This window comes from Callorhinus ursinus, unplaced genomic scaffold (genome assembly GCF_003265705.2).
Source record: "Callorhinus ursinus isolate GAN/ISIS: 27379988/994484 unplaced genomic scaffold, GSC_fseal_2.0 scaffold15, whole genome shotgun sequence".
Lineage (NCBI taxonomy): Eukaryota > Metazoa > Chordata > Mammalia > Carnivora > Otariidae > Callorhinus > Callorhinus ursinus.
The window spans coordinates 45,452,161-45,479,010 of NW_027397077.1; the positions used below are offsets into that span (position 1 = coordinate 45,452,161).

The window sequence follows — 26,850 nt, forward strand, 5'->3', positions numbered from 1 at the left end:
TTCTACATGAGCATCTTTTGTTTCCAATCATTTGCCACAAAGTACAAGGCTACAGTGAATTTCCTTACAAATTTCACAAGTGTAAGGGCATATCTATACCCCATAAATGGAATTATCGGTTCAAAGCATAAATGCGTTTGTAAATATGATAGTGTCACATTGCCTATCCCACCCCAAGAGTGCATTTGTTGGCACTCCCACCAGCCTGTCTCCCCATCCCGGAACATAGTATGTAATCAAATGTAATACTGGATAGATAGAAAATGGTATCTCAAAGTGTTTTAGGATTTATTTTCAAACAGCACTACGTGGTATAATTTACACACCATGAAGTTTATTCATTTTAAATGTACATTTCATAAATTCTAGTAAATTTATGGAGTTGCAACCATCACCACAGTCTAATTTTAGAACATTTCTCTCTTCCCAAATCTTTCAATGTGTTTTAAATTTTCATTTCTCTTGGTGAGACTGAGCATGTTTTCATCAATCTAAGAGACATTTCTAGTTCCTTTTCTGTAAATTTTCTGTTCACACCCTTTGCCTATTTTTTCTCTTCTATTTTTGTCTTATTGATTTGTAGGCACTCTTTATATATTATGCTCTCAGACTAGGATAAGTGCCTCTCCCCCAAGCACCCTGTGCTTCTAATTCTCACAGGCTGGAATTAACCGAATCTCTTAATGTGCCTGCACCTCCACCACCCTGTGAATTGTCTGCCCACAGTGACCGTATCGGGTTTCATTCCATGCCCTCACCTCTCAGCACAGGACCTGACCAGAGTAGGTCTCTGCAAATACGCTTGGATTCAATATCTGTAAATATATGTTCTTTGCCCCTCAGAGTTCCTGTCACAATTTGTGATGATGTATTAATCTGTGTGGTTATGTCTGACTGTCCCCTGAGGACAGGTACCATAGCTGTTTTATTCAGTACTGTATACCCAGGGTCCAAAACAGTGTGGCCAAACACATTATTTTAAAGTGTTGATTGGATTTATTAATTAATTTATTATTAAGTGGTTTACAGTACCTGGAGGGAGAAAGATATTGGAAATTCCAGCAAAGGATACAGAGAAGGGAGGCCAAAACCAACATAGCCACAGCACACGTTATTTCTATGAGTGACACATCCCTGACCCGTGGGCCTGAAGTGGGTGGGCAAAGACCCCAGCGCACAGGGGGCTGGTGATACAGAACTCCAGCATTACATTACCATACAAGAATGTGGGCCCAGGGTAGCCAATCTTCCAAATTTTCAAGAGAAGCTGCAAATGAAGTTCTTTATGTGAAATCTCCCACTTTGAAATGTTGGTGACAATTAGTCACTGCATGGGTCCCTGAGACTTGGATTGCCAATTTTCAAAGCCTGGATCACAAAACTCCTTTTAAATACATGCTTATGAGTAATTCTCATAACCCTGGAGGGAGGTTTGCAGAAGCAGACCTGAGGCTCAGAGTAGGAAAGTGACTTGCCTAAGGCCACCCAGCCAGAAGGGGTGTAAGTATATATGTTGGGGGGAGTCCTGGCCCAAGAACCTGCATTAACCCACAGCTCCTCTCCTGGGAGGGAATTGGGGCACTTCTGAGGGAACAGGGAGCTTATTCTCCGAGTCCCTGGGCAAAGCCTCTCAAGGGGTTTGTCTCAAGCCCACCTGAGCGGGGTGAAGCTTGGCCTGGCGATGGGCTGGCTGGACTCCCACCTGGAAGCCCAGGCAGGCTGTGGCCTTCTCTAGTTCTAGTTACTTCACTGTGCATGCCCCATGCATAGCAATTAATCATCACCACCTCATGACAACTCGGGTATAATTATCTTGTATTATGAGTGAAGGCTCACCTGGCGGCCCAGGCCTTCCCAGAGAGGCCACGGCTCCCTGAGAACACAGGATGAGAAGTGTTCTCTACCCCCACTAGCAATGCAGGCACGCCTTGCAGAGGGGCCTCCATGGTGCTCTTTCCCTTAAGTCCCAGGTCCCTCTGGACTTGCCAGCGTGGGCAGGTTGGTGGAGCCAGGCATCCTGGGGCCAAGTGAGCACAACACAGGGGCAGGGTAGGGGGGAATGGTCTAACGATAAGGAGAAATGATCATGATAGCAGGGCACAGTCTGACCCACTTGCTCTGGCCTCCTCTTGTCCCCATTCACTCATTCCCAAAGTTGTGCCTGATGCCGACCAGTTATCAGAGGAGATTCCAGGCTATCGCTGGGGAACAAGACAGATTCCCTTTCCCCAGGAAGCCTAGCATTCCAGTGGGGCAAGAAAGCCAGCGAATTGCACAAACAGGGAGGAGACTAGTTCACATTGAAAGTACTTACTCTAAAAGAAAAGTCTGAAGGCTCAGTTTTGCTCTCTGAGGGGTGACATTTGAACAGAGGCAGCATACACTCTGCGTAGAGGGAATAGCAGACACAAAGGTCCCGGGGTGGGAGGAATGTTCTGGCTTGTTCAAAGAACAGAAGGAAGGCCACTGTGACTGGATCAAGAAAGGGCGAAAATAGGTCTGAGTGATCAGCAAAGGCTATTACACAGGTTCCAGAGGAGTTTGGCTTTTATCCTAAATTCAGTGGATACATTCTAAGAAATGATTTCTTGTTGCCAACTAAGCTGTGTGACCTTTGACAGTTTGCTAGGTCTATAATTTCCTGCCATCCATCTATCCAAGAAACACTTATGGAGCATCTACTGTGTGTCAGCCCAGCCCTGGAGACACGGCAGTGACAAAACAAAGCCCCTGCTTCTGGAGAGTCCACCTCCGGGAGGAGAGGACCCCTACCCCAGCTCTTCTGCCTGATGCCTGGGGTTCAAGCCGCTGGCTCCCCGGGACCCCGCTCGGGACACCGGCGGCCGCCAGGTGGCGCTCTGCGCCTGCGCAAGGGCCGCTGCTCTGGGGGTCGCCGGGCCGGGACCGGACCCCCCGGCGGGGGAGGGGCGGCCGGGCGGGGGGCGGGGCCCGCGCCGCAGGTTGTGTGACTTTGGGTTTGACCTGCCTGGAGATGAGCTAATCCCGCGGTATAATAGACTCCGGGGAGATAGGGAAAATGGCTGCGGCGCTATCTGCGTCGCCATGGGGACCATCGCGGGCGCGCGCGGGCGGGGCTCGAGCCTGGAAAAATACAGCCTTTGTCGGCGGCGCGTGTCACTCACGGCGCGGGGACCTCAGGCGGCGGAGCTCGGGTCTCTCTTTCCTCAGGTCCGGAGCGGGGAGGCTCTGGGGCCCCTGGCGGGGCGTGCTTGCTGAGGCGGGTTGGGACCCCTGGGTGTTCCCGAACTCCTCGGAAGACCCCTCTCCCTTACACACCCGCACACCCCGTTTTCTGTCACTAGCACATCCCATTCCTTCTACTGTGGCGTCTATCACACCCGCACACACCTTTCCCTCCCTGCTGGCTGGCTCTTCCCCAAGCTGGAGAGGGGTCCCAACTCCCCAGCTCTTGTGTCCTGAGCCTGCACTTGCAGGCGCAGGCACAGGCCCCAACAACTGCCCCTCCCTCTTGACCCTCCGCAGCACACCCGGGCACTCCCAGGCAGATAGATACACAACAACACAACCACCCTCACGCAGATCCGTGCACCCTGAAGGCACACACCGGGGTGAACACCGACACCTTGCACACTCACTCCTGGCAGTCACAGGTATGCATGGATGCACATGCTTACAGGGCTGTATGAACCCAGAACACTGAGGAGGGTGGGACACCTGCAGGCACACAACACTCAGGAGAGTAACACACCCATGTCCGAATATACACATACACACGCGCCCTAGTGGCAGATGACACCACCTCCTGTGTGCACACTTAAACACCCTCGTCGAGGGCAGATACATTGAGGCACTCACAATACACCCATTCACCACACTGTACACATGGATTTGCACACCCACCCTTTCACACACGTGTCTACCCATCCTGAGTAACATGCATACCTACACACTCACGTGCAACATCCCTTCCTCTGTGCACCCTCAAACAGCCTCTGCTGGGCCATCTCCAGGCACTCACGGCACACACGCCCACCACGCATGTGCGTGTGGGCTTGCACATCTGCACTTTCTTGTAGCACTCTTCTTTGACATACCCGCATGTACACCAATACCCTTTCTTGTTCAGTGCCCATCCACTGGCACACGCGAATGTTCATCCAAACATGCCGGGCACACCCGGGGGCGCACAGGCGGGTGCCCCCGGCAGGCAGGCAGGCAGGCAGGCAGGCAGGCAGGCGGCGCGGGCACAGGGCGCCCGGCGTGCCCCCCGCGGACGGCTATCTGCCTGCCCATCAGCGCGCGGATCTGCGGTGGTAAATGATGCATTCGATGGCGGGCGCATTTGTTGTGCGCGCTCTGAAAGGGCTCCGATAATCTGGAAGGCAGAGATAAGGAACACCATTTATTCCGCGGCACTTTGGAAACAATTCCCAGCCCTGTACAACCCCATTCTCGGGCAGCCTCCGGGAGCAGGGCAGATAACGATTGGCTATTCATTATCTTCGCCGGGAACAAAGATTAGCCGGCCGAGATGAAAAATTACCCCGGACAGCGGCGCAGCCCCGCGCGGACCCCCCTGCCCGCCGCCGCCGCCCGCGCCTCGGTGCCCCGCCCGACCCGCGGGCTCTGCGCTCACGCCCTCCGGGCCCGCGGGCCCGGGCGAGCGGCCTCCCGCGCTCGTGTCGGGCGCGGTGCTCGGCGTTGCCGCGGTCCCTCCAATCCATCTGTCCATCCTGCCCAGCCTGTCTGCCCCGTCCCCACTCTTCCCTCAGTCTGTTTGGGGCCCTTCCTGCTCTCCCTCTTCTCCTGCTGCTCTCAGAGCCGATCCGGGTTCCCTTCTGTCTTCCATCTCTCTATTTTTGATTTGTTCTGCTCTCTCTCTCCTCTCTCTATCTCTCCCTTGTCTCTCTGTCCCTGTCTGTCTCTGGTTAACACTTTTGCTGCTTTTGTTCCCTTCTCTCTGACCCTTTTACCACTTGCTGATTGGTTGTTTTTGTTTGTTCCTGCATGTCCCCAAACTACCCCCTCCATCCCGTACTGGTGTCTCTGTTCCTCTATGGCAATTGCTTTTTAAAATCTGTTCTCGGGTCTCCCTGTTTCATCCCATCATTCCCTGTCTCTCTGAGTCTTGCCGTCCCTGGGCCTCCATGTCTCTCAATCTACCCCCACCAAAGGGTCCCCCCCCACCCTGCATCAATGGGCCTCACACCCCCTACCCTCTTAAGGCTGTGTTCCTGACTGCAGACAGGGGCTGGGAGGCTCCAGCAGGCTCTGGCCAGCCCAGCCCAGCCCAGCCCAGCAGAGAGATGGCAGGTGGGTGGGGGTGTAAGACCTCGAGCCCCCCTCTGAAGAAACAAGACCGAACTAGAAAAGGCCCAGTAGACATTCAGGCCCTGCTGGGTTCATGGGGATTTGCCCTTGTGCCCCAGCACTGGCTCCCCCATGCCCCTCCCCAGTGAGGCTGGGGGCCTTGGGAGCGGGTGGTCCCAGCAAGGCCACCTCATTAGAGCGGTTATTCAGCATGGCGCTGGCGTCGGCAGATAAGCCTTATCAGCTCATCGCCCCCTCCCATAGACAGACAGAAAGTGCCCTCGCAAATGGCACCCCGGAGCTCCACTGGCCGCCTGCCCTGCCAGTTAGGGATGGTGGGTGATCTGGGTAGACACACATATTGTGTGTCACCCAGGGACACACTCCTCCCCAGAAAACAGACACAGGGTAATACTGGGTAGAGAAACACACATAGTTCAAAAATAATTCATACACACAGATACCCACACCCTAGGTAAACAGACATAAACACCCAGCCCAACACATATCAGTTCATACATACAGTTATACACAGATATGCAGACACACTTGGCTACACTTTACACTGTCCACAATCAGTTCAAAGATACAATGATACACACCCAATACCCAGTGCTGGTAAAGACAGACAGACACACACCATGCACACACACCCCAATTCATAGACACAGGATACCCAGACACACACTGCCACCGACCCACATAGGGACACACACCAATTTATAAATAAACACTTGGAAATACGCATTTCCCATCAAATGATTCACGGACACGATGATCACACAGATACACAGCCACAGGGACACACATCCCAGTTCCAGAGAGACACTCTCCCACACGCACTCTGGGAGTCATGCTCCGAAACAGCCACACATAATATACAAACTCTCAGGGACCCACAAGAAGAAATGGGCATACTAATATACTCAGTTTTGCAGACTTTCCATGCGCTCACAAATGCACAGACACACAGGGGCGCTCAGGATAGATATCCTCCTGTGTGCACACACCAAATACATATGCAACACAGTCACTATCAGCGTCAAAGAAAGACCCACAGATAGAAGATGCCCACAGAGATGGGGGCTAGACACTCTGGGACACACACTAGTTTTCCCAGTCCTTCCAAAGCAAAGCACTTTCTCTTTGGGCCCAAGATCACCAGGCCACTTTCACTCCCCCAGGGCAGCTGGAATGGGACCAGCCCTCCACCCCTGCACTGTGGAGTTGAATTTTGAGGTAGGGACTTTGGAAGTTCAAGGACTATATTTCCCTAGTTCACAAACCCGAAAGCATTCTCGCCTGGAAGACTCCCACACCCAACTCCTCTGCCTAGCCTTCCAAAGACAAACCCTCTACTCCCTAGCCCCCTCCTGTGAGAGGGTTCCTTGGGGATGGGCCAGGGAGAAGCCTCACATCCCACTCCTGAAATGCTCTGGTCTGCTCTGGAGTTGGGGAATTCTAGTAGGGGTATAGATGGGGAAGGGAGAGGCCATGTGTCTACATCTAGCTGAATCAGCCTGAAGTGAGGGGTGTGTGTGTGTGTGTGCTCGAGCGCGTGCATGCCGCGCGTGCCAGATTCTTAAGCTACATTTGGGTATGTGCACGTGTGCATGCCGATGTGACCCACATCCCCCCGCTGAGGATGTCCACGCAGCCACAGCTGTGTGCGCTAACGCGTGTGCACAGATGTGTGTCTGCGTGAGCACTGTTGGAAGAAGGTTGGAGGAGGAGCAGGCGGCTGTGTACGTGTGTGCGCGCTTGTGGCCACGGTTCGTGAGGGTCCCCGGGGAGAGTCTCCAAAAAGAGACGTCCCGGACTTTCTGAACATACACCCTTGAGAGCAGGGGTGCTCATTTGTGCGCCCCTGCGAGGGCGGGAGTAGTTTGGAGTATGGGCGTGTAGGGTGTTGTGCCTTGAGTGCCCACCGGCCCTCAGCCTGCCGCCCCGCGGCTGGACCAGGGAAACGGGGCGCAGAGCTCTGGGCACCCCCCTGCCCCCTGCGGCACTCCCGCCCCCTCAAAGTGCTGTCGAAATAAAAAGCAGCGGCCGCTGCGGCCGGGGGAGGGGAGGGAGAGGCAGCGGGAGCAGAAGGAGGTAACAAGGCCAGCGCCGCCCGGGCTCGCTGCTCAAGCCTCTATCTCCTGGCTGCCTTCGCCCCCACCCCAGCCGGCCCCCGTCGGCCACCGGGCGAACAAAAGCGGCCCGCCGCGCACCATGCGGCCACTCGGCGCGCCGCCCGGGCCCTGCTGGTGAACGCCGCCAGCCCGCGCCCGGTCCTCTGGGCCCACTTAGCCACGCACCTAGCTGTGCGCCCCGCTCCGCTCCGGCCCCGTCCACCCGGGGGCGCAGCCCGCCACACCTTGCTCGGTAAGTCCCCCCACCTCCGCCTCGTCAGGGCCCTTCCAGCCCCCAGGTTTAGGCCCCCTAAACGCGGTCCGCCTAGCCCAGTGGCCCCTGACATGTGGCTTTCGGGGTTCGCCCTGGTCCTACCAGCGGCTCGAACCCCAAGTCATAGGGGCCTAATCCTGAGGGAGTATTTGCGGAGTTGAGGAAAGCAAGCCCGCGTCCCGCTTCCCGCTTTCCCATTTCTCGGATGCAGCCATACATAGGCCGCGAGCCCCGGTTATTCCCAGTGCCTCGCAAAGCGCCCCACCTCCCGGCCCCCGAGCTGGGGTCTTTGTCTCGGCCGCCCCCACCTCCGGGCCACGGCGGCGGAGGCGCCCAAGCCCGGCAGCCGAGCCGCGGCTGCACCTGCCGACTGGTCCCGTGCGCCGGCTTTGCGCGGCTTAACCCGGCTCGCTCCTGCGTGCGCCCCCGCGCGCCGCGCCCCGCGGCCCTTTATCCTGTGTGGCTGGGGTGCGGGTGGGGGAGAGCGCCGGGTCTGGAAGTCTCCCCCCAGCCCCAAGCCGGAGTCGGAATCTGTTTAGTGGAATTTCAATAAGAATGGGGCCGCCGCGGGCTTCGGGATCGGCCGCCGGGAGGCGTAGACGGCGGTCTGGGTCTGTCTGGACGCCGGGCATTTAGAATCCTTCGGCGGTGGCCAGGCTTGAACTCCAGGTTGCCCCAACCGCGAGGGGAAAGATCCGGCGTTCAGGGCCCCCGGGAGTGGCGGCCACTCCTTTCCCGGAAAACACGCAAGGAAATTCGTTGTTTTGGAAAAAGCTACTTCTCCCGGGAATCGGGAACATCTGGCGGTGAGCTCCGGGTCTACACGGGCACCTAGCGATGGGATTCGTTAATGAGTAGGCAGGATTAGAGAAGCAGGTAGGGCCAGTGCGGCTGCCCAGGCGTCTGGAGAGCGTTTCCCAGCCGGGTTGACAAATTGCAAACAAATTGCGTCTAACGAAACGGATTTACCAGTTGTCATGCTGCCGGGCCGCCGGGCCGCCGGGCCGCCAGGCGCTCTGAGTAAACCGTGGCTGTTCGTGAAGCACGGAAAAACGCTGCCGGATTGCTGCAGGTCTCAGCAGGGCCCATGGGGGAGGCTGTCCGGCTTGGAGGTGGAACCTGATAAGGAGATACAGGATCTCCCAGGCGCCTCGACCCAGGGCGCCAAGACTTCTCGGTCGTGGGCCCCGGGTTTTACGATTCAAAAAGGCCCAAAAGACGTAAGAGGTGGGAGAGCCATCATCGAGGACACAGGAGAGGGAGGCTTCACAGTTGGGGGACTGAAAGTGAACCCCAACGAGCAGAAGGGGTTGTTGGAGCCCTGGAGCCTCCAGTGAAGAACCCCTCTGGAGGGATGGCTGCAGGCCTGAGCAGATCTGAGGCCTTGCCCTTTGGGGACTTCTGAACCCCTCTGGCTAAAGCGGACCCCAGTTCCTACTCAGTACCCCTCAAGGCACATTGCCAGCATAGGGCTGGGAGGTCGCTGGGTTGACAATTAAGTTTCCCTATGGAAGGTAGCCCCTAAGCAAACTGGTTTCTTTGAATCTCCCCTCCACTGCGGGCCAATTCGATGTCCATAGGAAAAGGTGGGAAGAATTAGGTTACAAAGAGAGGGCAACCTTATATGGTTCCAGAGGGGCTACCTTGGATGACGGAAGTTTAAACAAAGGGCGCGGAGGGGAGGGCCATGTAGGACGGGGAAGACGGGGCAGCTGAGAGCCACGGCCCAGGCCGGTGAGGCCCCCGTAGAATCGGGCCTCAGGATCCCTCCGCTGCCAGCTCCCGGGAGAAAGCATCCTGAGCCACACCAACGACCCACGCTTTCTCGGGGAATCTCAGGCCACTTGAAAAAGGCAGTTAGAAAATTCAGTTTCTCTGCGGCCCTTCCCCAGTGCTTCCTGAAGTCTTGTTCTTATGTAAGGAAAGTGACAGCTTCTCGGTGCGATCAAAAGGCAGCACCCGCATAAGCAACAACCCTTGGAAATGAACAAAAACATGAAAAAGGGAACGTGTCCCTCTGAAGGTGTTCCCGAGACCCGGAATCCCGAGGCTGTAAACTGAAATAAATCTGCTCTTCTCAGGCTCAAGGATGCCCCCCACAATCCCAGCCGATTTGCCGGGCCACGCTGATCCTCCCCCCACATTTGTTTGGGTACAGGTGACAGGATGGTCTCCGTTGCCTACTGGGCAAGATGCCCGGGTAGTGTCCCTTGGTCTGTCTGGCATACACGTACACTCATGATTGGAGTGGGGGGTGTTTTACTGACCAGCTGGGCCTTCTCCTGCCTGGCGCCCCTCTTTTCTCTCTCAGGCGGGTTCGTTCCTCCGGGAGAACGCAGCAGTCCCGCGTCCAACGCAGGAACTCCAACCATAGTGGAGGCCTCGACAAGCCGGCTGCCTGCCTGCCTTTTGGAGGAAGGCAACCCCGGGGGGCCTCAAGAGACCTGGGGGAGCTCCCTCCTCCCCTTTCCTCTAGGCCCGGATTGCGGGAAGGGAGACTGGTGCGGATCTCCCGAGGCCCCTGCTCAAGCATTGCTTAACTGCCCTGCTAAGCTCCTCTGCGCGGCGATTTTCTGAGCCGCCGAGCGGGGTAATTAAATCCCCGCCCGCGCTCGGTTCTGCGCCAGGCCAGCGGGCAGCTCGGGGCTGCTGTTCAGGCAGGGGGCCGGGCCAGGCTGGTCACCTCCACTCCTGCGGTGGCCCAGACGCTGCCCCGGAGAGGCTTCAGGTTGCCCCGGAGGAGCTTTTAGCCGAGTTCGGAATGATGAAACTGCAGGCCCACCCAGGATGGCGGTCGTTTGAACCACGCCTTTGGGGGAAATAAAGCGAATTACCTGTTTTCCCGAGGGCCCGGAGCGGCCACGTCCCTGCGAGTCAAGGCGCAGATCGCAGCCCCACGGAAAGCTTCCGCTCGGCTCCGGCGTTCAAGGCCCCGGGGCCGGCAAGCGGCTGGCTGCCTCCTGCGCTGGGTCCCAGGGTTCAGGCTGACGGGGCGGCCTTGCCCGACACCGGGGATTGTCCCCGGGGCCGCGGTGTCTTTGATAAGCTCTCGCTGGGCTCCAGGGACGCCAAACACTTTCGAGGCTCTGACGATCGCATTTTACGCGTTGATGAAGAATCGTAAGCTAAAGGCAGGGAGGAGAGACAGACGAACAGAGAGGCAGCGAGTCTGGCCCAGACCGCGCGGGTTGCGGGGAACGCGAACCGGAAGGCACTGAGGCCAATCACCTGCCCGGCCCGGCAGTGGAGGCCCGGCGCCCGCGGCCTCGCGCTCCCACTCCCCGGCCCCGGCTGGCGCCGGCCTCCTCTCATGCAGAGCGGAGTTCCGAGAAGCCCGGGCGGGCCCGGCGCGCCCCGGAGTGGAGCGGAGCGGGAGGCGCAGCGGGCCGCCGGGGCAGGAGGGTCCCTAAGCGCCCGGGACGCGCTGGTTCCCAGCCAGATGGGGCCCCGCGCCTCCGGCCCCGCGTCTTTACCTGCGCCAGGGCCTTGGACAGATGAACGGACAGCCGAACGGACAGTCGGACGCAGAGGCAGGAGGAGGCCCCTGGCCCGTGCCGGCACCCCCGGCGCTGCCCAGAGCTGGCCTGGGAGAGGGTGACTGGGGCGCGCCCGCGGAGCTGGGCCTGGCCGGGAGCCCCCCGAGCCGAGGGGACCGAGGGCTTTCCTCCCTCCTCGGATTATTAAAAAGTTCATTTCCTGGCGAATCGGGTGACGTCAGGGGCCCGGCGTCGCGGTGGCGGGGCCGCCCGGCCGGAGAAGCCGCCTCCAGTTACCCAATTACCGACTGTCAATCCCGCCGCCCCTCCCCCCACCCTCCCCGGGGGTGGCCCAGACCCCCACCCTCTCCCCTGTCCCGGACCCACCTGGGATCCCTCTGGGCTCCTACTCCGAGAGCTGTAGACTCAGCTAAGGGAGAGGGGCTGGAGGACGACGATTACTCCCCCTTACCCTCGCACCTGTCTCAATCCCCCCAAAGTTCTTTGTTTCTGACCCCCCCCCGCCTCCCTCGTTGGCCATAGGCTCCTTTCGAGCCTCGGTCTCCCCAGTCTGTATAATGGGAGAGAGCAAGGAGATGTGTGCAAGGGGCCCACTCCCCCCACAGAGCTGGATCTCTGCACTGGAGGTGTGTGGAGAGCAGTTCCAGGTGACTTAGGGGACGGAGTTCCCAGTCCACCGCCTTCCTCTCCCCAGGGGCCGCCTTAGGGACCCCCGGGAGGGAAAAATGCCTCCTCCTGCCCAGAGGCGTCTCCTTCGAGCCGGCGCCGGCGCCAGTCCGGGTCTCCATGGCCTCGCCCCAGGCAGTTCGGCCCGCTGGTCTGCGAAGGCCACGCCCGGGAAGGGGACGCCCCCTCCCCCTCTCTGGAGCCGCCAGCCAGGCCACCTCCACCCGGTCAAGCACAGTCCTAAGCGGCCTGTTGTCCGAGGCCCGGGTGCCCGCTCGAGCCGCGTAGTTCCTGCCCCTCACTGCTCCTGCTGTCCCGCGGCTGTCCTCCCAACCCCCTGCCCAGCCAGAGCCCGAGTCGGGGGAGGGAATGGTCTGGGTAGGTAGCTGGGACTTCAACTGGCCACGTTCAGTGGTAAAGGAGGTGGGATCCGAGAGTGGAAGGGCTGGGGTCCCGGGGAGAGGACACCCAGACACCCAGAGGATGCACGACCCATGCTCCCGGGGAGGGGTCCCCAGTTGGAGGTTAGTCACTGGGAGGAGGGCCCTGAGGTTAGGGGGATCCAGGAGTGTCCGCAAGAGGGGGCGCAGCAGTTGGCCAGTGGGGTGAGGGTCCTGGCGGGGGGTGTTGGCAGCAGGGGCCGCCGGGAGGGCGCTGGGAGGGGGCCCGCCGGCGCAGGGGGGCAGGCCCGCGGGTCAGTCCGGGAGTCCGGCGGACCGGGAGTTGCGGGCTCAGCCAATGGGGGGCGGAGGCTGGGCGGCGCGCGGCGCTGATTGGCTGGCGCGGGCTTCTTAGGCGTGCACGGCCCCCGCTTCATGTCTGTGCAGGAGTCGCGAGCTGGCGCCAGGGCGGCCGGAGGATGCCGAGGGGCCGGAGCCGGGCGGGCCTGAGGCCGAGGCGCGCGCTGTCCCCTGCTCCTACCCCGTGAGCCCAGCCGCCCGAAGCGCGGTTCCTGAGCCCGCCACTCCCGGGGCTCCCGCCGGTGCTGATCCCCCGTTCCCGAGGCCGCGCCCCCCCTCCCCGCGGCGCTGCGTGTGTAAGTTTGGGGTGCGAGAACTGGCCGGGGGCCTGGGGCGCGCCAAGCTCTGAGAGGTCTCTTCCGGGGCTCAAGGCCGGGGCCAGGCTGCGGGTGACTGCTTTGGTGTGCGGTGGTGAGAGGTCCTGATTGTGCCGCCTGGGAGTGCGCGCAGGGGGCTGGCTCCTAGCCGCTGGGGCTGCGTGTGCGTGTTGTGGGGGCGGGGGGGGGGGGCGGAGGTCGTCAAGTCGGTATGTGTATCTGGCGCCAAGTGTAGGTATGTGCGTGTCGCTGGGATCATGTGCCCCGGTGGGTGCTCAGGCGCCTGTCTCGAACTTTTAGTCTGTGTTTATGTGTTTGTGTACCGGGAAGGAGGGGGGTCGGTGTGATTGTCTGACTTAAAGTGAGACTCTGTATGTGTGTGTTGGGGTAACTGCTGTCGGGGCTTGTCCCGTGTGTGACCCGGCGTGCACGACTGTGGCTCTGGGACCGGGGGTCACCGTGTGAGTGTGTGCGGCTGAACCCTCTCCTCCGCCTTCCTTTCGTTTTGAGCTTTGAGCTTTCCTCCCACCCGGGTCTGTTCCTCGGCTGAGCTCGGCTGAGGCGCAGCGGCGTGCGGGACTCCGCGTGGCGGGACTTTGGGGGTGTCAGGCCGTGGCGGCGCCCCTCACGCCCCCTTCCGTCGCTCAGGGACGCCGCCACCGCCTCGGCCCAGATCCCGAGCCTCCACTGCGGGCCATGGAGGTGGCGCCGGAGCAGCCGCGCTGGATGGCGCATCCAGCCGTGCTGAATGCGCAGCACCCCGACTCGCACCATCCGGGCCTGGCGCACAACTACATGGAGCCCGCGCAGCTGCTGCCTCCCGACGAGGTGGACGTCTTCTTCAACCACCTAGACTCGCAAGGCAACCCGTATTACGCCAACCCAGCCCACGCGCGGGCGCGCGTCTCCTACAGCCCCGCGCACGGTGAGCCCCCGGCCAGTGGGTGACTGGGAGTCCAGGCGCCAGGCGCGGGTGGGGAGGAGGGCCCGGCTGCCTGCTTCCCGGATGTGAGATCCGCAGGAATCGGAGCAGCTGAAAAATTGGGGCGGGAAAGGTGGGGGCAGCAGCCTCTTGGGGAGGGTTTGGGCACCCTAGGTTTCTGCCCATTTCCAGCTGGCCTTTGGGGGTTCCCTCCAGGCCCTGATCCAGTGGGGTTCCTTCTGTGCCACTTGTCCGTCAGCTCCGGACTGACATTCTTGATTATTGCCGGTTGGGGTGTTATGTTTCTGGTTTTCTTTGGGAAGAAGGTTACTGCTGGTTGTTTTGTGAGTTGTCCTCCTGTGTATCCGAGCCCTAGCGCGGCTCAGCCTCTGCCCACCCTGACCCCTCTCCCTCCTCCTGCAGCCCGCTTGACCGGAGGCCAGATGTGCCGCCCACACTTGTTGCACAGCCCGGGGTTGCCCTGGCTCGACGGGGGTAAAGCTGCCCTCTCCGCTGCTGCAGCACATCACCACAATCCCTGGACCGTGAGCCCCTTCTCCAAGACACCGCTGCACCCCTCAGCTGCTGGAGGCCCCGGAGGCCCCCTCTCCGTGTACCCAGGGGCAGGAGGTGGGAGTGGGGGAGGCAGCGGGAGCTCTGTGACCTCCCTCACTCCCACTGCAGCCCACTCTGGCTCCCACCTCTTCGGATTCCCACCCACTCCGCCCAAGGAAGTGTCTCCGGACCCCAGCACCACCGGGGCTGCCTCTCCAGCCTCCTCTTCCGCAGGGGGTAGTGCAGCCCGGGGGGAGGACAAGGATGGCGTCAAGTACCAGGTGTCACTGACCGATAGCATGAAGATGGAAAGCGGCAGTCCCTTGCGCCCAGGCCTGGCTGCCATGGGCACCCAGCCTGCCACACACCACCCCATCCCCACCTACCCATCCTATGTGCCCGCCGCTGCCCATGACTACAGCAGTGGACTCTTCCACCCAGGAGGCTTCCTGGGTGGCCCTGCCTCCAGCTTCACGCCTAAGCAGCGCAGCAAGGCACGCTCCTGCTCAGGTAAAGGCAGGTGCCAGGGACCTAGTGGAAGTGGGGATGGTTTGTGCTTTTGTGTGTGTGTTTTGGGGGAGGAGGGCTGTGATATGGGAGATGGGGCAATGTCGGTCTTCCAGATCTGGGGGTGGGTGGTGTCCCCTTCCAAGAGCCTCCAACAGATGTTTGAGACTCCAGAATGGGGGAGAGGGAGCCATAAAACTTTTGTCCTTTTCTTAACCGTTCCCAGTGGCCCCCAAAGTTCATTTCCCTTCCCCCCTCCTCGCCCTCCCTTCCAAGGTTGGCCACTGCAGACCAACACAGGACGGGAATTCCCCCTTCCCTTCCCTTAATCTTAAGTGAAAATTTGACCCTCTTGACTTAGTGTGGGAGAGAATGCAGTACGCAAGTGACAACCATGAGGTTGTGTGTGCGTGTGTTTGTGAGTGTGTGTGCATGCTGTGGGTGTACTGTAGGTGCTCCAGACCCTCAAGGAATCTGGTTCTCCAACGCAATCAGTCCAATCTTGGGATTTCGATGTTTCCCAATCTCCTTGAGAGATTTCCCCCAAAGCAACATTCCCAGGACTTGTTCCTGCTCCCTGCCCCCTGGCGTCCTTCATTCTCCCTGAAGGCTGGAGTGAGGGGGATGAAGTATACGTGCCTCTGCCCCTTTGCCGCCGGAGGAGACGGCTGGTGCCAAGCTGGTTTGTCCAAGAATCTGGCCATAGAGCAGAAACCAGGGCTAGTGCGGGACTTTAGCTGTCAGTGCCTCCTTCCCAGTGCCTCTAAGTGGAGGAAGAGGAAGACTTTTTAAACTTTTACTCCTGAGTCTGGGAAACTTTTCATGCCCGTATATAAAGACAATTTAGTTGAAACTAAATGGGGAAATATTTTCCTGGACTTCGTGATGCCAGGGCATCTGGCTACCCTGCCTGATTGCTGCCGCCACCTCAGGCACCCACCTCAGCCCCACCTCGGGGCGGGGGGGGGGCCCTGTGCTGCTCAGGCCAGCTATCTTGCCTTTAATTAGCCCCTTCTCCCAAGTTTGTTTTACACATTCTATTTGAATTCCAGATGGTCTTTTAGCAACAACAACAGAAAACAAAAACAGAACCCAAAAAACCCACCCTCGACAGAAGACCAAGGTCACTTAGTCTACTTGGCTTAAAAACAAAAGGGCTTTTGGTTAATTTTATTTTAAAGAACACCACCTTCGATCTGGGTCCGGGACTGAATTCTAGGGCCTGAGCGGAAGAGGGGGCAGCTGGGGAGAAAGAAGGAAATCCCCCTGCTTGGAGAACAGAAGGAGGGTAGGAGCTGAGGGCAGAGAATTGGGAGGTGGCAGACGCAGCTGGGGAAAAGGGGGAGACAGAAGAGGAGAAGCAGAACTAGAAAGCGAGCCGGAGCCCTCCCAGGCCCGGCCAGGTCGAGCGGGGCCACTCCTGCCACCGCCCTGCCCTCGGCAAAGTTTTCTGTAAATACCCTTTCATTGTCGCGCTGAGAATCCCTGGGGCCCTGGCCTCACTCCTCCCTCCTGCCCCGCTTCCCCTCCTTCAGGAGAGGGTTTTGAAGAGGGAGCTTTGGCCTTAAAGCTACTCTCTGAACTCCTCTTCTGGGGGGGAAACCTCCTCCGGGTCCCTCTTCCTGCCCAGGGTTGGAGCTAAAAGTCACCGCCCGAAGCAGCCCGGGCTGAGGCCGACCGCTGCCTGCTCGGCGCCCGCCTACCCCTGGCTCTCTCCCATGACCTTGTCCGTTAAGCAGGCCCTCTGTCTCTCCCTGTCCCCCTTCAGAAGGCCGGGAGTGTGTCAATTGTGGGGCCACGGCCACCCCTCTCTGGCGGCGAGACGGCACCGGGCACTACCTGTGTAACGCCTGTGGGCTCTACCACAAGATGAATGGGCAGAACCGGCCACTCATCAAGCCCAAGCGGAGACTGGTAGGCACGGGGCAGCAGGTGGCTGGGGGGTGGGGGCCGCTAACCTGGGCCGGGCAGCGACTTACTGAAAAAAATAGTAGTAACACCACCAAAACCTTTTGAGGCAGCTGCTTTGCCTCTTGAAATCCTTTTATCATTAAAATCACTTGGGGTCACCCTTCTTTTAGGTCAGATTTTTTTCGGGCCAGATTTCCCTCTCTACAGCCCACCAGGTACCCTCACCGCATGGAGCTCAGGAATCCCCAACATGGAGTGTCCAAGGGCCCAACTCCTGTCCCCTGGCCTCTGTTTAACTCTTTTTAAAAATAGGGCCATGAAGTAATTTTCCTTGTAGCCCAGCACACAATCTCCTCACACTTATTTAAATAAAACACACACTCACACCAACCACCAAAAAAACCTGCCCTTTATTATTTTTCCATGGAGTCACCTATACTGTGTATTTTCATTTGAGTGATTTAAAAAAATGCCCTTTCGGATCTCCTGCCGGAGTTTCCTATCCGGACATCTGCAGCCTGAAGATAAGGAAACTTCGCGTATCTGTTTCCGGACCCCGCGAGTTTTAGAGCCTCTCCTCGGCTCAGTCCTGCCTCTCGCTGGGCTGTTTTGAAATTTCTAATACCCTCCGCTCTGCAAATAATGCGTAAAATGCTAAGAATAATAAATATATTTTTTTCAGGGCGAAGTGATTTACGAGGCTTAAATCGCTTGCCTCTTTGGGGGCCCCCCTCCCCCCCATCCCCCAGTGAGGGCGGGGTGAGGGCCCGGGTGGGGGTAGGGGCGGAGGGTACGGTGTTGGCCCCTGAGTCAGAATTCCAGCTCCAGGCCGCTTACTCACCCTCACCCTCCCCGCCCCCAAGGCTGCAGTCCCGCAGGTCCCTCGGACTGAGAGAGCGAGCTCCGGCCCCACCGTCCCAGCCTCTGCTGGTCTCCTTCCCCCACCCCCTGTCTTGCTGCCTGCGGTTCTTTGGGAAATAGTTTGGGGGGCGGGTGGACAGACATGTTCTGTCACTGTGGGGCTGGCGCGGGTGGGCGCTAAGAGGAGATCTGCTTTCTCGGTCAAGACTCTCTTAATTTCCCTTGTTAGGAGCCTTCAGCTCCCTTCTCCAGAAACCAGACCCTCATTTCCAGACTATCTCTGGCCTGCATTCCCTGAGGGGCTGCGGGGCAGTCAGCAGTCTGTGGTTTGGGGTACAGGGTGCCGGACGGACCAGCCTTGTGCTGATGGAAATGTTCTGGCTCTGCCCTGTCCACTGTGGTCGTGACTGTTGATTCCTTGAAATGTGGCTAATGCCATCGAAGGAACTGAAGTTCTAATTTTATTAAATCATAGTTCAGTTGAATTCGAACAGCCCCACGTGGCTAGTGGCTATGGCACTGGACGGCGCAGCTCCAGACCTCCCTAAACATTTGACGTCCCTGCCTGGCCTCTGCGGGGCGGTCACACCCAGGATGGTGGATTTTGAAAGGAGTCACGTGGGAGTGCAGCTCCAGACCCAGGGGTTCCAGGGGGACTGAGTCAGCCGCCTCAGGGCCTCAGTTTCCCCGTTTGATGGTTGGGGGCAGTGGCTAATTTGTCCTTTGAGCTCTTGCAACCCCGTGGATTCTGAGATCAGGCTTCTGAGCATTCTTTATTCTAAGTTCTGCGCTGGTTTAGGTCTCAAATTCTAAAATTCCACGGCTTCTGAGATGCCTGGATTCCCCTGTGAGCTTTCCCGCTCCAGGGCTCAGTCGGCAGGGATGGGGTGGGAGGGCGGTGAGGGTTGCGGAGGGAGGTCGAGGTGGGGCGTGGGAGCCCAGCCTGCTGACGCCGCCCCTCCCCTCCCAGTCGGCCGCCAGGAGAGCCGGCACCTGTTGTGCAAATTGTCAGACGACAACCACCACCTTATGGCGCCGAAACGCCAACGGGGACCCTGTCTGCAACGCCTGTGGCCTCTACTACAAGCTGCACAATGTGAGTCCGCCCCTCCCCGGGGACCGCTGCTCTTTGTGCGGCCAGGCGAGGGGGGCCCCAGCCACAATCTCCAGCGTGGCTTGGCTTGGGAGGCGGCTGCCGCCCGGCGGGGAAAGCCCCAAGTGCCAGAAGGGCTTCCCATAAGAGGGGGCAAGCCGGCTGGAAGTGTGTCCCCCACAGCGGGGGGCCCTGCATGTCCGGGGGAAGTGGTGCCTCTTTAAAACAAAAGGTGGGCATGGAGTTTGGTCGTGTTGATGGGGGACGGTGCTGGCAGTTAGTGGGCTCAACGCCCTGCCCTGCGGGTCCCACACAGTGAAAAGCACCTTTCTTGACAGGGTAGCATGCTGGCGGGAAGACTGCAATGGGCGAGGGGGTTTGCAAGTGGGGTCCCCAGCCCAGACTTCCCTTTGCCCCGTGCGGAAGCTGGGGGTCGGGGTCTTGTTTGGGGAAGGGAACTGGACCTCCTGAAGGTTTTGTTGTTGCCCCCAGGTGAACAGGCCGCTGACCATGAAGAAGGAAGGGATCCAGACTAGGAATCGGAAGATGTCCACCAAGTCCAAGAAGAACAAGAAAGGTGCAGAGTGCTTTGAGGAGCTGTCCAAGTGCATGCAGGAGAAGGCCTCCCCCTTCAGCGCTGCTGCCCTGGCCGGACACATGGCGCCCGTGGGCCACCTCCCACCCTTCAGCCACTCGGGACACATCTTGCCCACCCCAACACCCATCCACCCCTCCTCCAGCCTCTCCTTTGGCCACCCCCACCCATCCAGCATGGTGACCGCCATGGGCTAGGGACAGCCCCCCAGAAACGGACGGACAGATGCCAAGGAGGGTGGCGGGCAGCTCAAGGCTGGGCGCCCCTAGGCAGGGTGGGCCAAACTCTTAGCAGCCTGCCCTTCCCCGAAGACTGATGCCACTCCTGTCAGCCTGGCCGGAGCCCCAAGCTGCCTCTCCTGTGGGCACTCCACTTGGCCGTCAGCGGTCACGGTGAAGATTCTAACCCAGGCTGGGAGGCAGGCTTGGCCCGGCTTACTGCCCAGGTGGGGTTTCCATCATGGACGATTGTTTGGAGAACAGAATGGACAACTTTACAAAGAGAAGAGGGGGGCAGGGGACAAACGAAGAAAACCGTTTTTAGAAGGAGAAAGGAGTAGGCAAAAATAATTTATTGTGCTCTTGTTTCTAACAAGGACTGGGGAGACATTCCCAAGTTCTCTTCTGGGTCTTCTGTGCCAAGTGCTGCTTGGCCCATCTGCTTGCTGGGGCCCTGGGGGCAGGTGTGCGGGTGTGTATGTGGGGTGGGGGGGCGGAGGCCCTCGGCCCACACCTTCTCCTCTGGCTTCCTTTCCTGAAACAGCTGAAGCCCAGGTTGGGCTGAGCCAGAGCAGCGGGGCCACCAGCCTGTGGAGGCTGAGCGGTGCGTGCGCTGGCGGCCAGGCCCTGGAGGGCAGAGACAATCATGGGCGGTCCTGCGCAGATTCCCAGGCCAGGGCTGGGTCACAGGAAGGAAACAACATTTTCTTGAGAGGGGAAATGTCTCCCAGATCGCTCCCCTGGCTCTGAGGCTGAAGCTGGTGTGACCCGTGTCCCCTTAATGAGCCTGAGCCACAGCCTGACTCCAGCCAGGTGAACCCCTGTACATACATCCTTTTTCTGCGAAACCCCTCAACCCTCTCCCCTCCCATTCTGAGACAAAAGAAAAAAAATATATATATATATATAAAAGACTGCATAAGCTTAACTCGCTGAGGAGTTAGTTGTTTTATTTTTAAACTCATTTTGGGTCCAGTCAATTGTACGTTGCCACGGAAGCCCTTGCTATGGAAAGGAATAAAACCTACAAACCAAGGCTGTAGCTTCACAATTATTTTTGGAAAAGTACTTGGATCCCACAACCCTAGGACGGGGAGCTGGGGGCCTGGGGAGGGGCCTTGGCTGCTCTTGGCTTCCCGGGGCTGGTCTGGCAGGTGGCGAAGGCAGGAGTTAGGGGTGGGTCAAGGGAGAGGCCACGACCCTGCTGGGGTCCCTGGAGACGCCTGAGTTCTGCTCTGTTTTGCTGTGGCTGTCTGGATCCTTCCCAAGGTACAGCTGTACATAACTGTGTCTGAGCTTAGATTCTGTATGCGGAGGTGGTGGGGTGCGGTGGCTGGCAAGGGCCCGGCCCGGGAAGAGGATCGTGCCGATGTAGTCGACCAAGTGCAATAGGGGCCGGCGATCGCTGCGGGGGACGGGGGGGCGGGGGGGGCACCACAGCCAGAAGTAACTTATTTTGTACTAGTATCCGCATAAGAAAAAGAATCCGCAGTATTTTCTGTTTTTATGTTTTATTTGGCTTGTTTTATTTTGGATTAGTGAACTAAGTTATTGTTAATTATGTACAACATTTATATATTGTCTGTAAAAAATTGTATGCTATCCTCCTATTCCTTTAAAGTGAATACTGTTAAGAATAATAAAATACTTTTTGTGAATGCCTCTGGCCGGTCTTGTGGGCTCCTGCGCTGCCGAGTCCTGGGTGTGGCGATGGGCAGTCAGACCTAGCGGGTCCTCTGGGCCCAGCGATTTGGAAAGAAGGGCTCCTGGAATAGAGGATGGGGTCCTGTCTGGGGTCGGAGGTCCTGAGCCCCCTCCCCTGCATTTCTCCCATCTGAATTTCCTCACTGTCACCCCACTGGGGGTCCTGGTGGCTGGGTGGATACTGGGGAAGCACGGGGAGGCCGTGGTTTCTCCAGCCTTTGGTCTACACACTGATCTTTTTCCTGGGGCTCCTGTAGAACCCAACAAGGACCGACCCCACCCCAGCTCCCATCCACTTCCTCCCAGATCCTGATCAGCTCTTGTTTCTGAGCTATCTGGTCATTAATATTCCTGTTCATTGACAAATATGGTCACCAATGTTTTTGGTCACCGATGTCATCGATTGCTGCCATCTTCAATCAACGAGGCTGGTCATTGGACATAGCTACCATGACTGTTATTCTTGGTCAGTGACATGTCTGATTACCAGAGCCTATAACCATAGACATCTGATTACTAACAACTGATCGCCAACACTCAATCACCAATATTTTGTCAATGCCTCTGATCAATGAAGTGTCTGGTCACTGACAGCCACAAAATGCGATCACCAGTGTCTTCAGTGACTGTCCTGGCTTACTAGTAATATACCTGGTCATGAGTATCTCCTACCACCGATATTCGTGATCAGCACCTCTATTCATAAATTTTTAATATTCAGTGTGTGCGGTGCCAACATCTCTGATGACCATTGTGTTTCCTCAGTATTTCTTTCTATTCACCATATTTGTGATCACTGGAGCCTCTTACCATTCATGTTCCTGATTTCCAATGTGCTGGTCCCCAGTGCACCCAGTCATTGATGTCCTAGTACATTGAGAAGCATGATCACCAATGTCACTGATCAATGTTTTTCTAATCATTGATAATCTGATCACTCATATTTTTCTCCAGTATCTCCAATCACACTATTTTCATCACCAATGTCTCCTTGACAATGACTTTGGTCACTTGTCTATAGTCACAAACATCTCTAACCAACAATATGTCTAATGACCAATGTCCCTAATCAAGGGATCCTCTTCCCATCAAATTTTCTGTCGATGTGGTCACCAGTGATTCTGGTGACTGACATCCCTGACTCCCCAGTGCTAATCACCCAGCTTTCTAGTGTCCAGCATAGACATTGTGGAGTCTCATCTTCCAAGTCCCCGCTGACCAGGGTCCTTATATCCTGATTGCCAGGAGCACTGACTGCCAGCCTCCTAGTCATCAGTATCACCAGCCACCTGTGTCTCTGGTCACTAAATTCTCTAACCATTGCTGCCTTTGGTGCCCAGTAGCTCACCTACCACCAGGATCTCTGGGTGTCTCCAGCCATTGAATGTGATCACCTATGTCTCCTCTACACTCAGTCATCAAGGATATGGGCACCAGATGCTTCCTTCACTAACACTCCTGTTGCTCACATCCTCAGTCCCCCATGTCCCTGATCAATGATGAATGATATATCCAATCAGTGATCATGCTGATCACCAGAACCTCCTGGTCCTCAGTGTACAGCCACTACCTCTCTGATCATGTGTTTGAATGAGATCATGTCCCATGACACCACTGTCTCCAATTACTAGTCATTCTATTCCTATGTTCCTGATGGATGACTTCTTTTGGCCCTAATCACCATCTCTGGTACCCTGGGTCCACAACAATTAGGATTTCTAATGGCCAACCTGCTTGCTGCTTGGCAGTCCTGATGTCCACGTGGTCCAGGGGGCCCTTCCTTTCATTCTTCCCATCCCAGACTGCTAGTGCTGGCAGGGTGCTTGCTTGGACCCAGGGAAGCAAGGGTCCTATGGAGGGCAACATGCCTCCTGTGGGGTCCCAGATACTCCAGCCCATCAGGAGGAGCAACCCTGGGACTCTGACTCAGGAGCCCTCTGTTCCTGCTATGCCATGCTACCACCCTACCTGCATCCTTTTCCTGTAGAATAGAAACCTAGAGCAGGTAGGAACCAACCTCGTGTATAGCTGGATGGGCACTGGCTTGTTCATCTCAAGGCACAGTGGTCCTCTCAGCCTTTCCCCAGCTCACGGCATTCTGGCCTCCCCTCCCATCAGCTGTAGCCACAGTGAGGGCAGGGATGGTCCTATCCTTCCATGCCCTGGCTCTTGACTGCAGGATTGTGTCTGTATGATCATGTACTCAAGTGTGCATGTCTGCCTGCCTGTTGAACACCTCCTACACACCAGGAACTCTTCTAGGTATGGGGGCTTTATCACTGAATGAAACAAACAGGAATTCCTGCCCTTGGGGAGCTTACCTTCTATGCAGTAAACACAATAATGACTCTACCTGGCCTCTGGCAAGCCATCCTATTACCTGGCCCGAAATCCAGAGCCCAGAGCCAGAACCTGGAGTCCAGAGCTTTGAGGGCACAACTGGTCCCCCAGGACTCAGGAACCAGACCCAAAACACAGAGCACAGAGCCTGTACCCCCAAAATCCAAAACTTAGAGCTTGGAGCTCAGAATCTAGAATTTATATGCAACTGGGGTCGAGAATCTGGACTTCAGAATCCAGATCTCAGACCATAGAGCCCAGAACTCAGGGCCCTGAGCATGGGCCCTCAAATCCACAGCCTAGAACTTGGAGCTCAGAACCCAGGACTTAGTGCCAAGGATGTGGAGCCCAGGGCCTAGAATCTAGATCCCAGAGCTGCAGGTGGCTGGACTCGAAGGCCAGAATCCAGAGCCCCCGCCCCCTGTTTCTCTATTACTACCCTGGTCTTAGCTCCTTCCTACTACCAATCAATATTTTTGGAGCACCCAATGGCAGGTACTGTTGAAGGTGCCAGAAGCTGCCAGGAAGAAACAAGTAGATGAGCGGATCCCCTCTCCCTGCAATGTCAGGTCCAAGAGGGAGGGGACTGGCTCTGCTGTTCACTCTCCGGTCTCCATTGCCTCTAATGGGCCCGCGTAGGTGCTTCCCCAATGTCTGTTGGATAGATTCATTCACATATCCCACGTATGTTTGTTGTCCCTGTTAGTTGTTGGTGCTTTGGGGTGGGGATGAAACACATACCTCTTGCCCTGATGGACCAGCTCTCTCTGGCTGCCAGGAAACTCTTGGAGAGAAGGGATTGTTTCTGACAAAGGCAGCGGCCAAAGCTGGGGAAGGCCGTGGTGGCGGTGGTAGGGTGTCGAGTGGGTGACCACCAGGAGCGGGGAGGCAAGTGGCTTTGGAGGCCCTAAGTTCAAGCCCCAGGCACTCCTGCCCCTGCAGCTTCTGTTCCCTCCTCCATAAAATAATCAGCTCCTAACAATGACTCCTGCTGCCCAGAGGCATTGTGCGGGTAAAGAGTTTCGATTTTGTGGCCTTAAAGCTCCCAGGCAGGGCAGGGCAGGGCAGGCAGGCCAAGTGTCGCAAGTGGCCGCCTTAGCAGGGAGAAGGTGCCTTTATGATTCCACGGGGGCCTGGCGCCAGGGCGCCTGGGGTGGGTTGGCCTTTGTTCCACTTGTTTGCACCCAGGTGGGGCTGGCCAGGCCCAGGGCCCCTTCCTCCCTTCCTCCTGCAGGGATGCCTCCAAGCCCAGCTTCTTATTCCCATTTTCTGTAGGAAGAAACCAAGGCCCCTTTGTAATTTGTAGAGACCATCTCTGTTCCTCTCCAAAGGTCCCTCCCGCCTCCTGGTGACCACTACTAGAAATAGGGAAGGGGGAAGGAAGGAAGGAAGGAAGGAAGGGGGGAGGAAGGAGAAAGGAAGGAAGGAAGGAGGGGGGAAGGAAGGAAGGAAGGAAGGAAGGGGGAAGGAAGGAGGAAGGAAGGAAGGGGGAAGGAAGGAAGGGGGAAGGAAGGAGGAAGGAAGGAAGGAAGGAAGGAAGGGGGAAGGAAGGAAGGAAGGAAGGAAGGGGGAAGGAAGGAAGGGGGAAGGAAGGAAGGGGGAAGGAAGGAGGAAGGAAGGAAGGAAGGAAGGAAGGGGGAAGGAAGGGGGAAGGAAGGAAGGGGGAAGGAAGGGGGAAGGAAGGAAGGGGGAAGGGGGAAGGAAGAGAACAGCCTTCCCAGTCCCCAGGGCCACAGAGTGACACTGCCCCAGGGGAACAAGATTTGGGAGGAATGTCTGCCATCTACCTGATGGAAGGGAAGGACAAACTCCCCTGAGAGGCAGGGAAGCAGGCAAACACCCAGGGAGCTCCTCCTAAGGAGAGTGGGCTGCTTCTGTGAGTTTATAGCACCAGACAGTAGATCAAACGTCCACTATGTGTGAGTGTGTGTGTATGTGGCGGGGGGGGGTGTTAGGCAAAATGATAAAATGATTTCAAACTTTACTTATAAAAACTAACAAGACCAGCACAAGTCAGAAAATTAAGGAAAATAAAACGAGGCGTGTGTGTAACACGTTCCAGTACTAAGATTCTATGATCACAATCTTTCAAACCTGCGGTTCTACTGTAAGAATAAGGAGATCAATGGCTCAGAGTCACGTAAGCCCGAAATAGACCCTATTATTTACAAGATAATGGATGATAAAGGAGGTATCCTGGATCAATGCAAGGGTGGAGGGTTATTCAAGCAAGTGGAGTTGGCACAACCGACTGGTTAGCATCTCACTTGGTAAACACCTGACTCCGGGATCTGAAACCAGCGTCATGTGGCCTTATCCAGCCAGCAGACAAATTTTGATTTGGCTGCATGATGTTTTGCAAAAGTATGGATGAGTTGCAAATGATTTTCAATTAGGAGAGTCACTTAAAAATAGGCAGAAGTCCTGGTCCCAAGGGGCCATTTTTGCCTCTCTCCCTTCAGGAAGCCCCGCCTCTATCTCCACCCTCCCCTTATGACCACACCTGCCTGGGTCTTGGGGATGCTGCTGGAGTCCTGACACCATCACACATATCCTAGCACACATTCAAGACCTTTAAAGAGTTAGTCTTGAAACCAACCACTGCAACCCACCTGGATCACTCAGGTTGGTTTCCCCACAGATAACTTGGCAGAGGGACCCCAAACCTCAAGGTTAAGTTCAGCCTTCTAGGAACCAAAGAGGGAAAAGGAAGTTGTTGATATTGCAAGATGTAAAAGCATCTGCAGCAGGGAGGGAGTGGATGGATAATTTGGGATCGTGCTTTTGAAACGAGCTCCAAGATAATTCCAATGCTACGACTCGAATGTTGAGTATTCATCCAAATACCTTTTGCAGGAAGCTCTGACATGAGATGTTTGGGATATTATTGTTTATAAACCAGGAGATTGGATACAATCTAAATGCTCAACAAAAGGGAGAGTATGTACCCAAAAGAATTGGAAGAAGGGACTCGAACAGATAATTTGCACACCCATGTTTACTGCAGCATTATTCACAACCGCCAAGAGGTGGAAATAATCTGAGAGTTCGTCCACAGGTGAAGGATAAACAAAATGTGGTCTAGACACACAATGGAATATTATTCAGTCTTAAAGAGGAGGAAAATTCTGACACATGTTACAGCATGGACGGACCTTGAAGACATCATGTTCAGTGAAAGAAGCCAGTCCCAGAGAGACAAATACTATGGGATTGCACTTATATGAGGCACCTAGAGTAG

The 26,850-nt window shown here is 56.9% G+C and overlaps 1 protein-coding gene and 1 long non-coding RNA gene across 5 annotated transcripts; one reads left to right on the top strand and one right to left on the bottom strand.

Annotated features, from left to right (window-relative positions):
* Nucleotides 1-276: 276 nt before the first annotated feature.
* On the bottom strand, nt 277-11,376 carry LOC141374225 (uncharacterized). Of its 3 annotated transcripts, XR_012380976.1 has the most exons (4): nt 11,157-11,376; nt 10,518-10,808; nt 8,653-8,802; nt 7,669-8,514 (listed from the first exon to the last, which is right to left on the bottom strand). It is a non-coding gene; the product is annotated as an uncharacterized lncRNA (long non-coding RNA). The 3 variants fall into 3 exon arrangements; XR_012380975.1 differs by lacking the exons at nt 7,669-8,514; nt 8,653-8,802 and adding an exon at nt 277-4,357; XR_012380977.1 differs by lacking the exons at nt 7,669-8,514; nt 8,653-8,802 and adding an exon at nt 9,238-9,659.
* On the top strand, nt 6,130-20,601 carry GATA2 (GATA binding protein 2). 2 transcript variants are annotated; one of them, XM_025885560.2, is made up of 7 exons: nt 6,131-7,662; nt 12,674-12,882; nt 13,552-13,828; nt 14,249-14,890; nt 16,656-16,801; nt 18,630-18,755; nt 19,245-20,601. In XM_025885560.2, the coding sequence occupies exons 3-7, from the start codon at nt 13,600-13,602 to the stop codon at nt 19,542-19,544; spliced, it is 1,443 nt and encodes a 480-aa protein (XP_025741345.1). In that variant the 5' UTR covers nt 6,131-7,662; nt 12,674-12,882; nt 13,552-13,599; the 3' UTR covers nt 19,545-20,601. The 2 variants fall into 2 exon arrangements, with proteins under 2 accessions (XP_025741346.1, XP_025741345.1); XM_025885561.2 differs by lacking the exon at nt 12,674-12,882 and having other exon boundaries at nt 6,130-7,662.
* Nucleotides 20,602-26,850: the final 6,249 nt, after the last annotated feature.

Excerpts from the sequence above, each read along its gene's own strand:
- GATA2 (XM_025885561.2), top strand. The coding sequence starts at position 13,600 with ATGGAGGTGGCGCCGGAGCAGCCGCGCTGGATGGCGCATCCAGCCGTG. Across the intron at positions 14,891-16,655 it reads CAAGGCACGCTCCTGCTCAG|AAGGCCGGGAGTGTGTCAAT; the intron begins GTAAAGGCAGGT and ends GTCCCCCTTCAG. Across the intron at positions 16,802-18,629 it reads TCAAGCCCAAGCGGAGACTG|TCGGCCGCCAGGAGAGCCGG; the intron begins GTAGGCACGGGG and ends CTCCCCTCCCAG.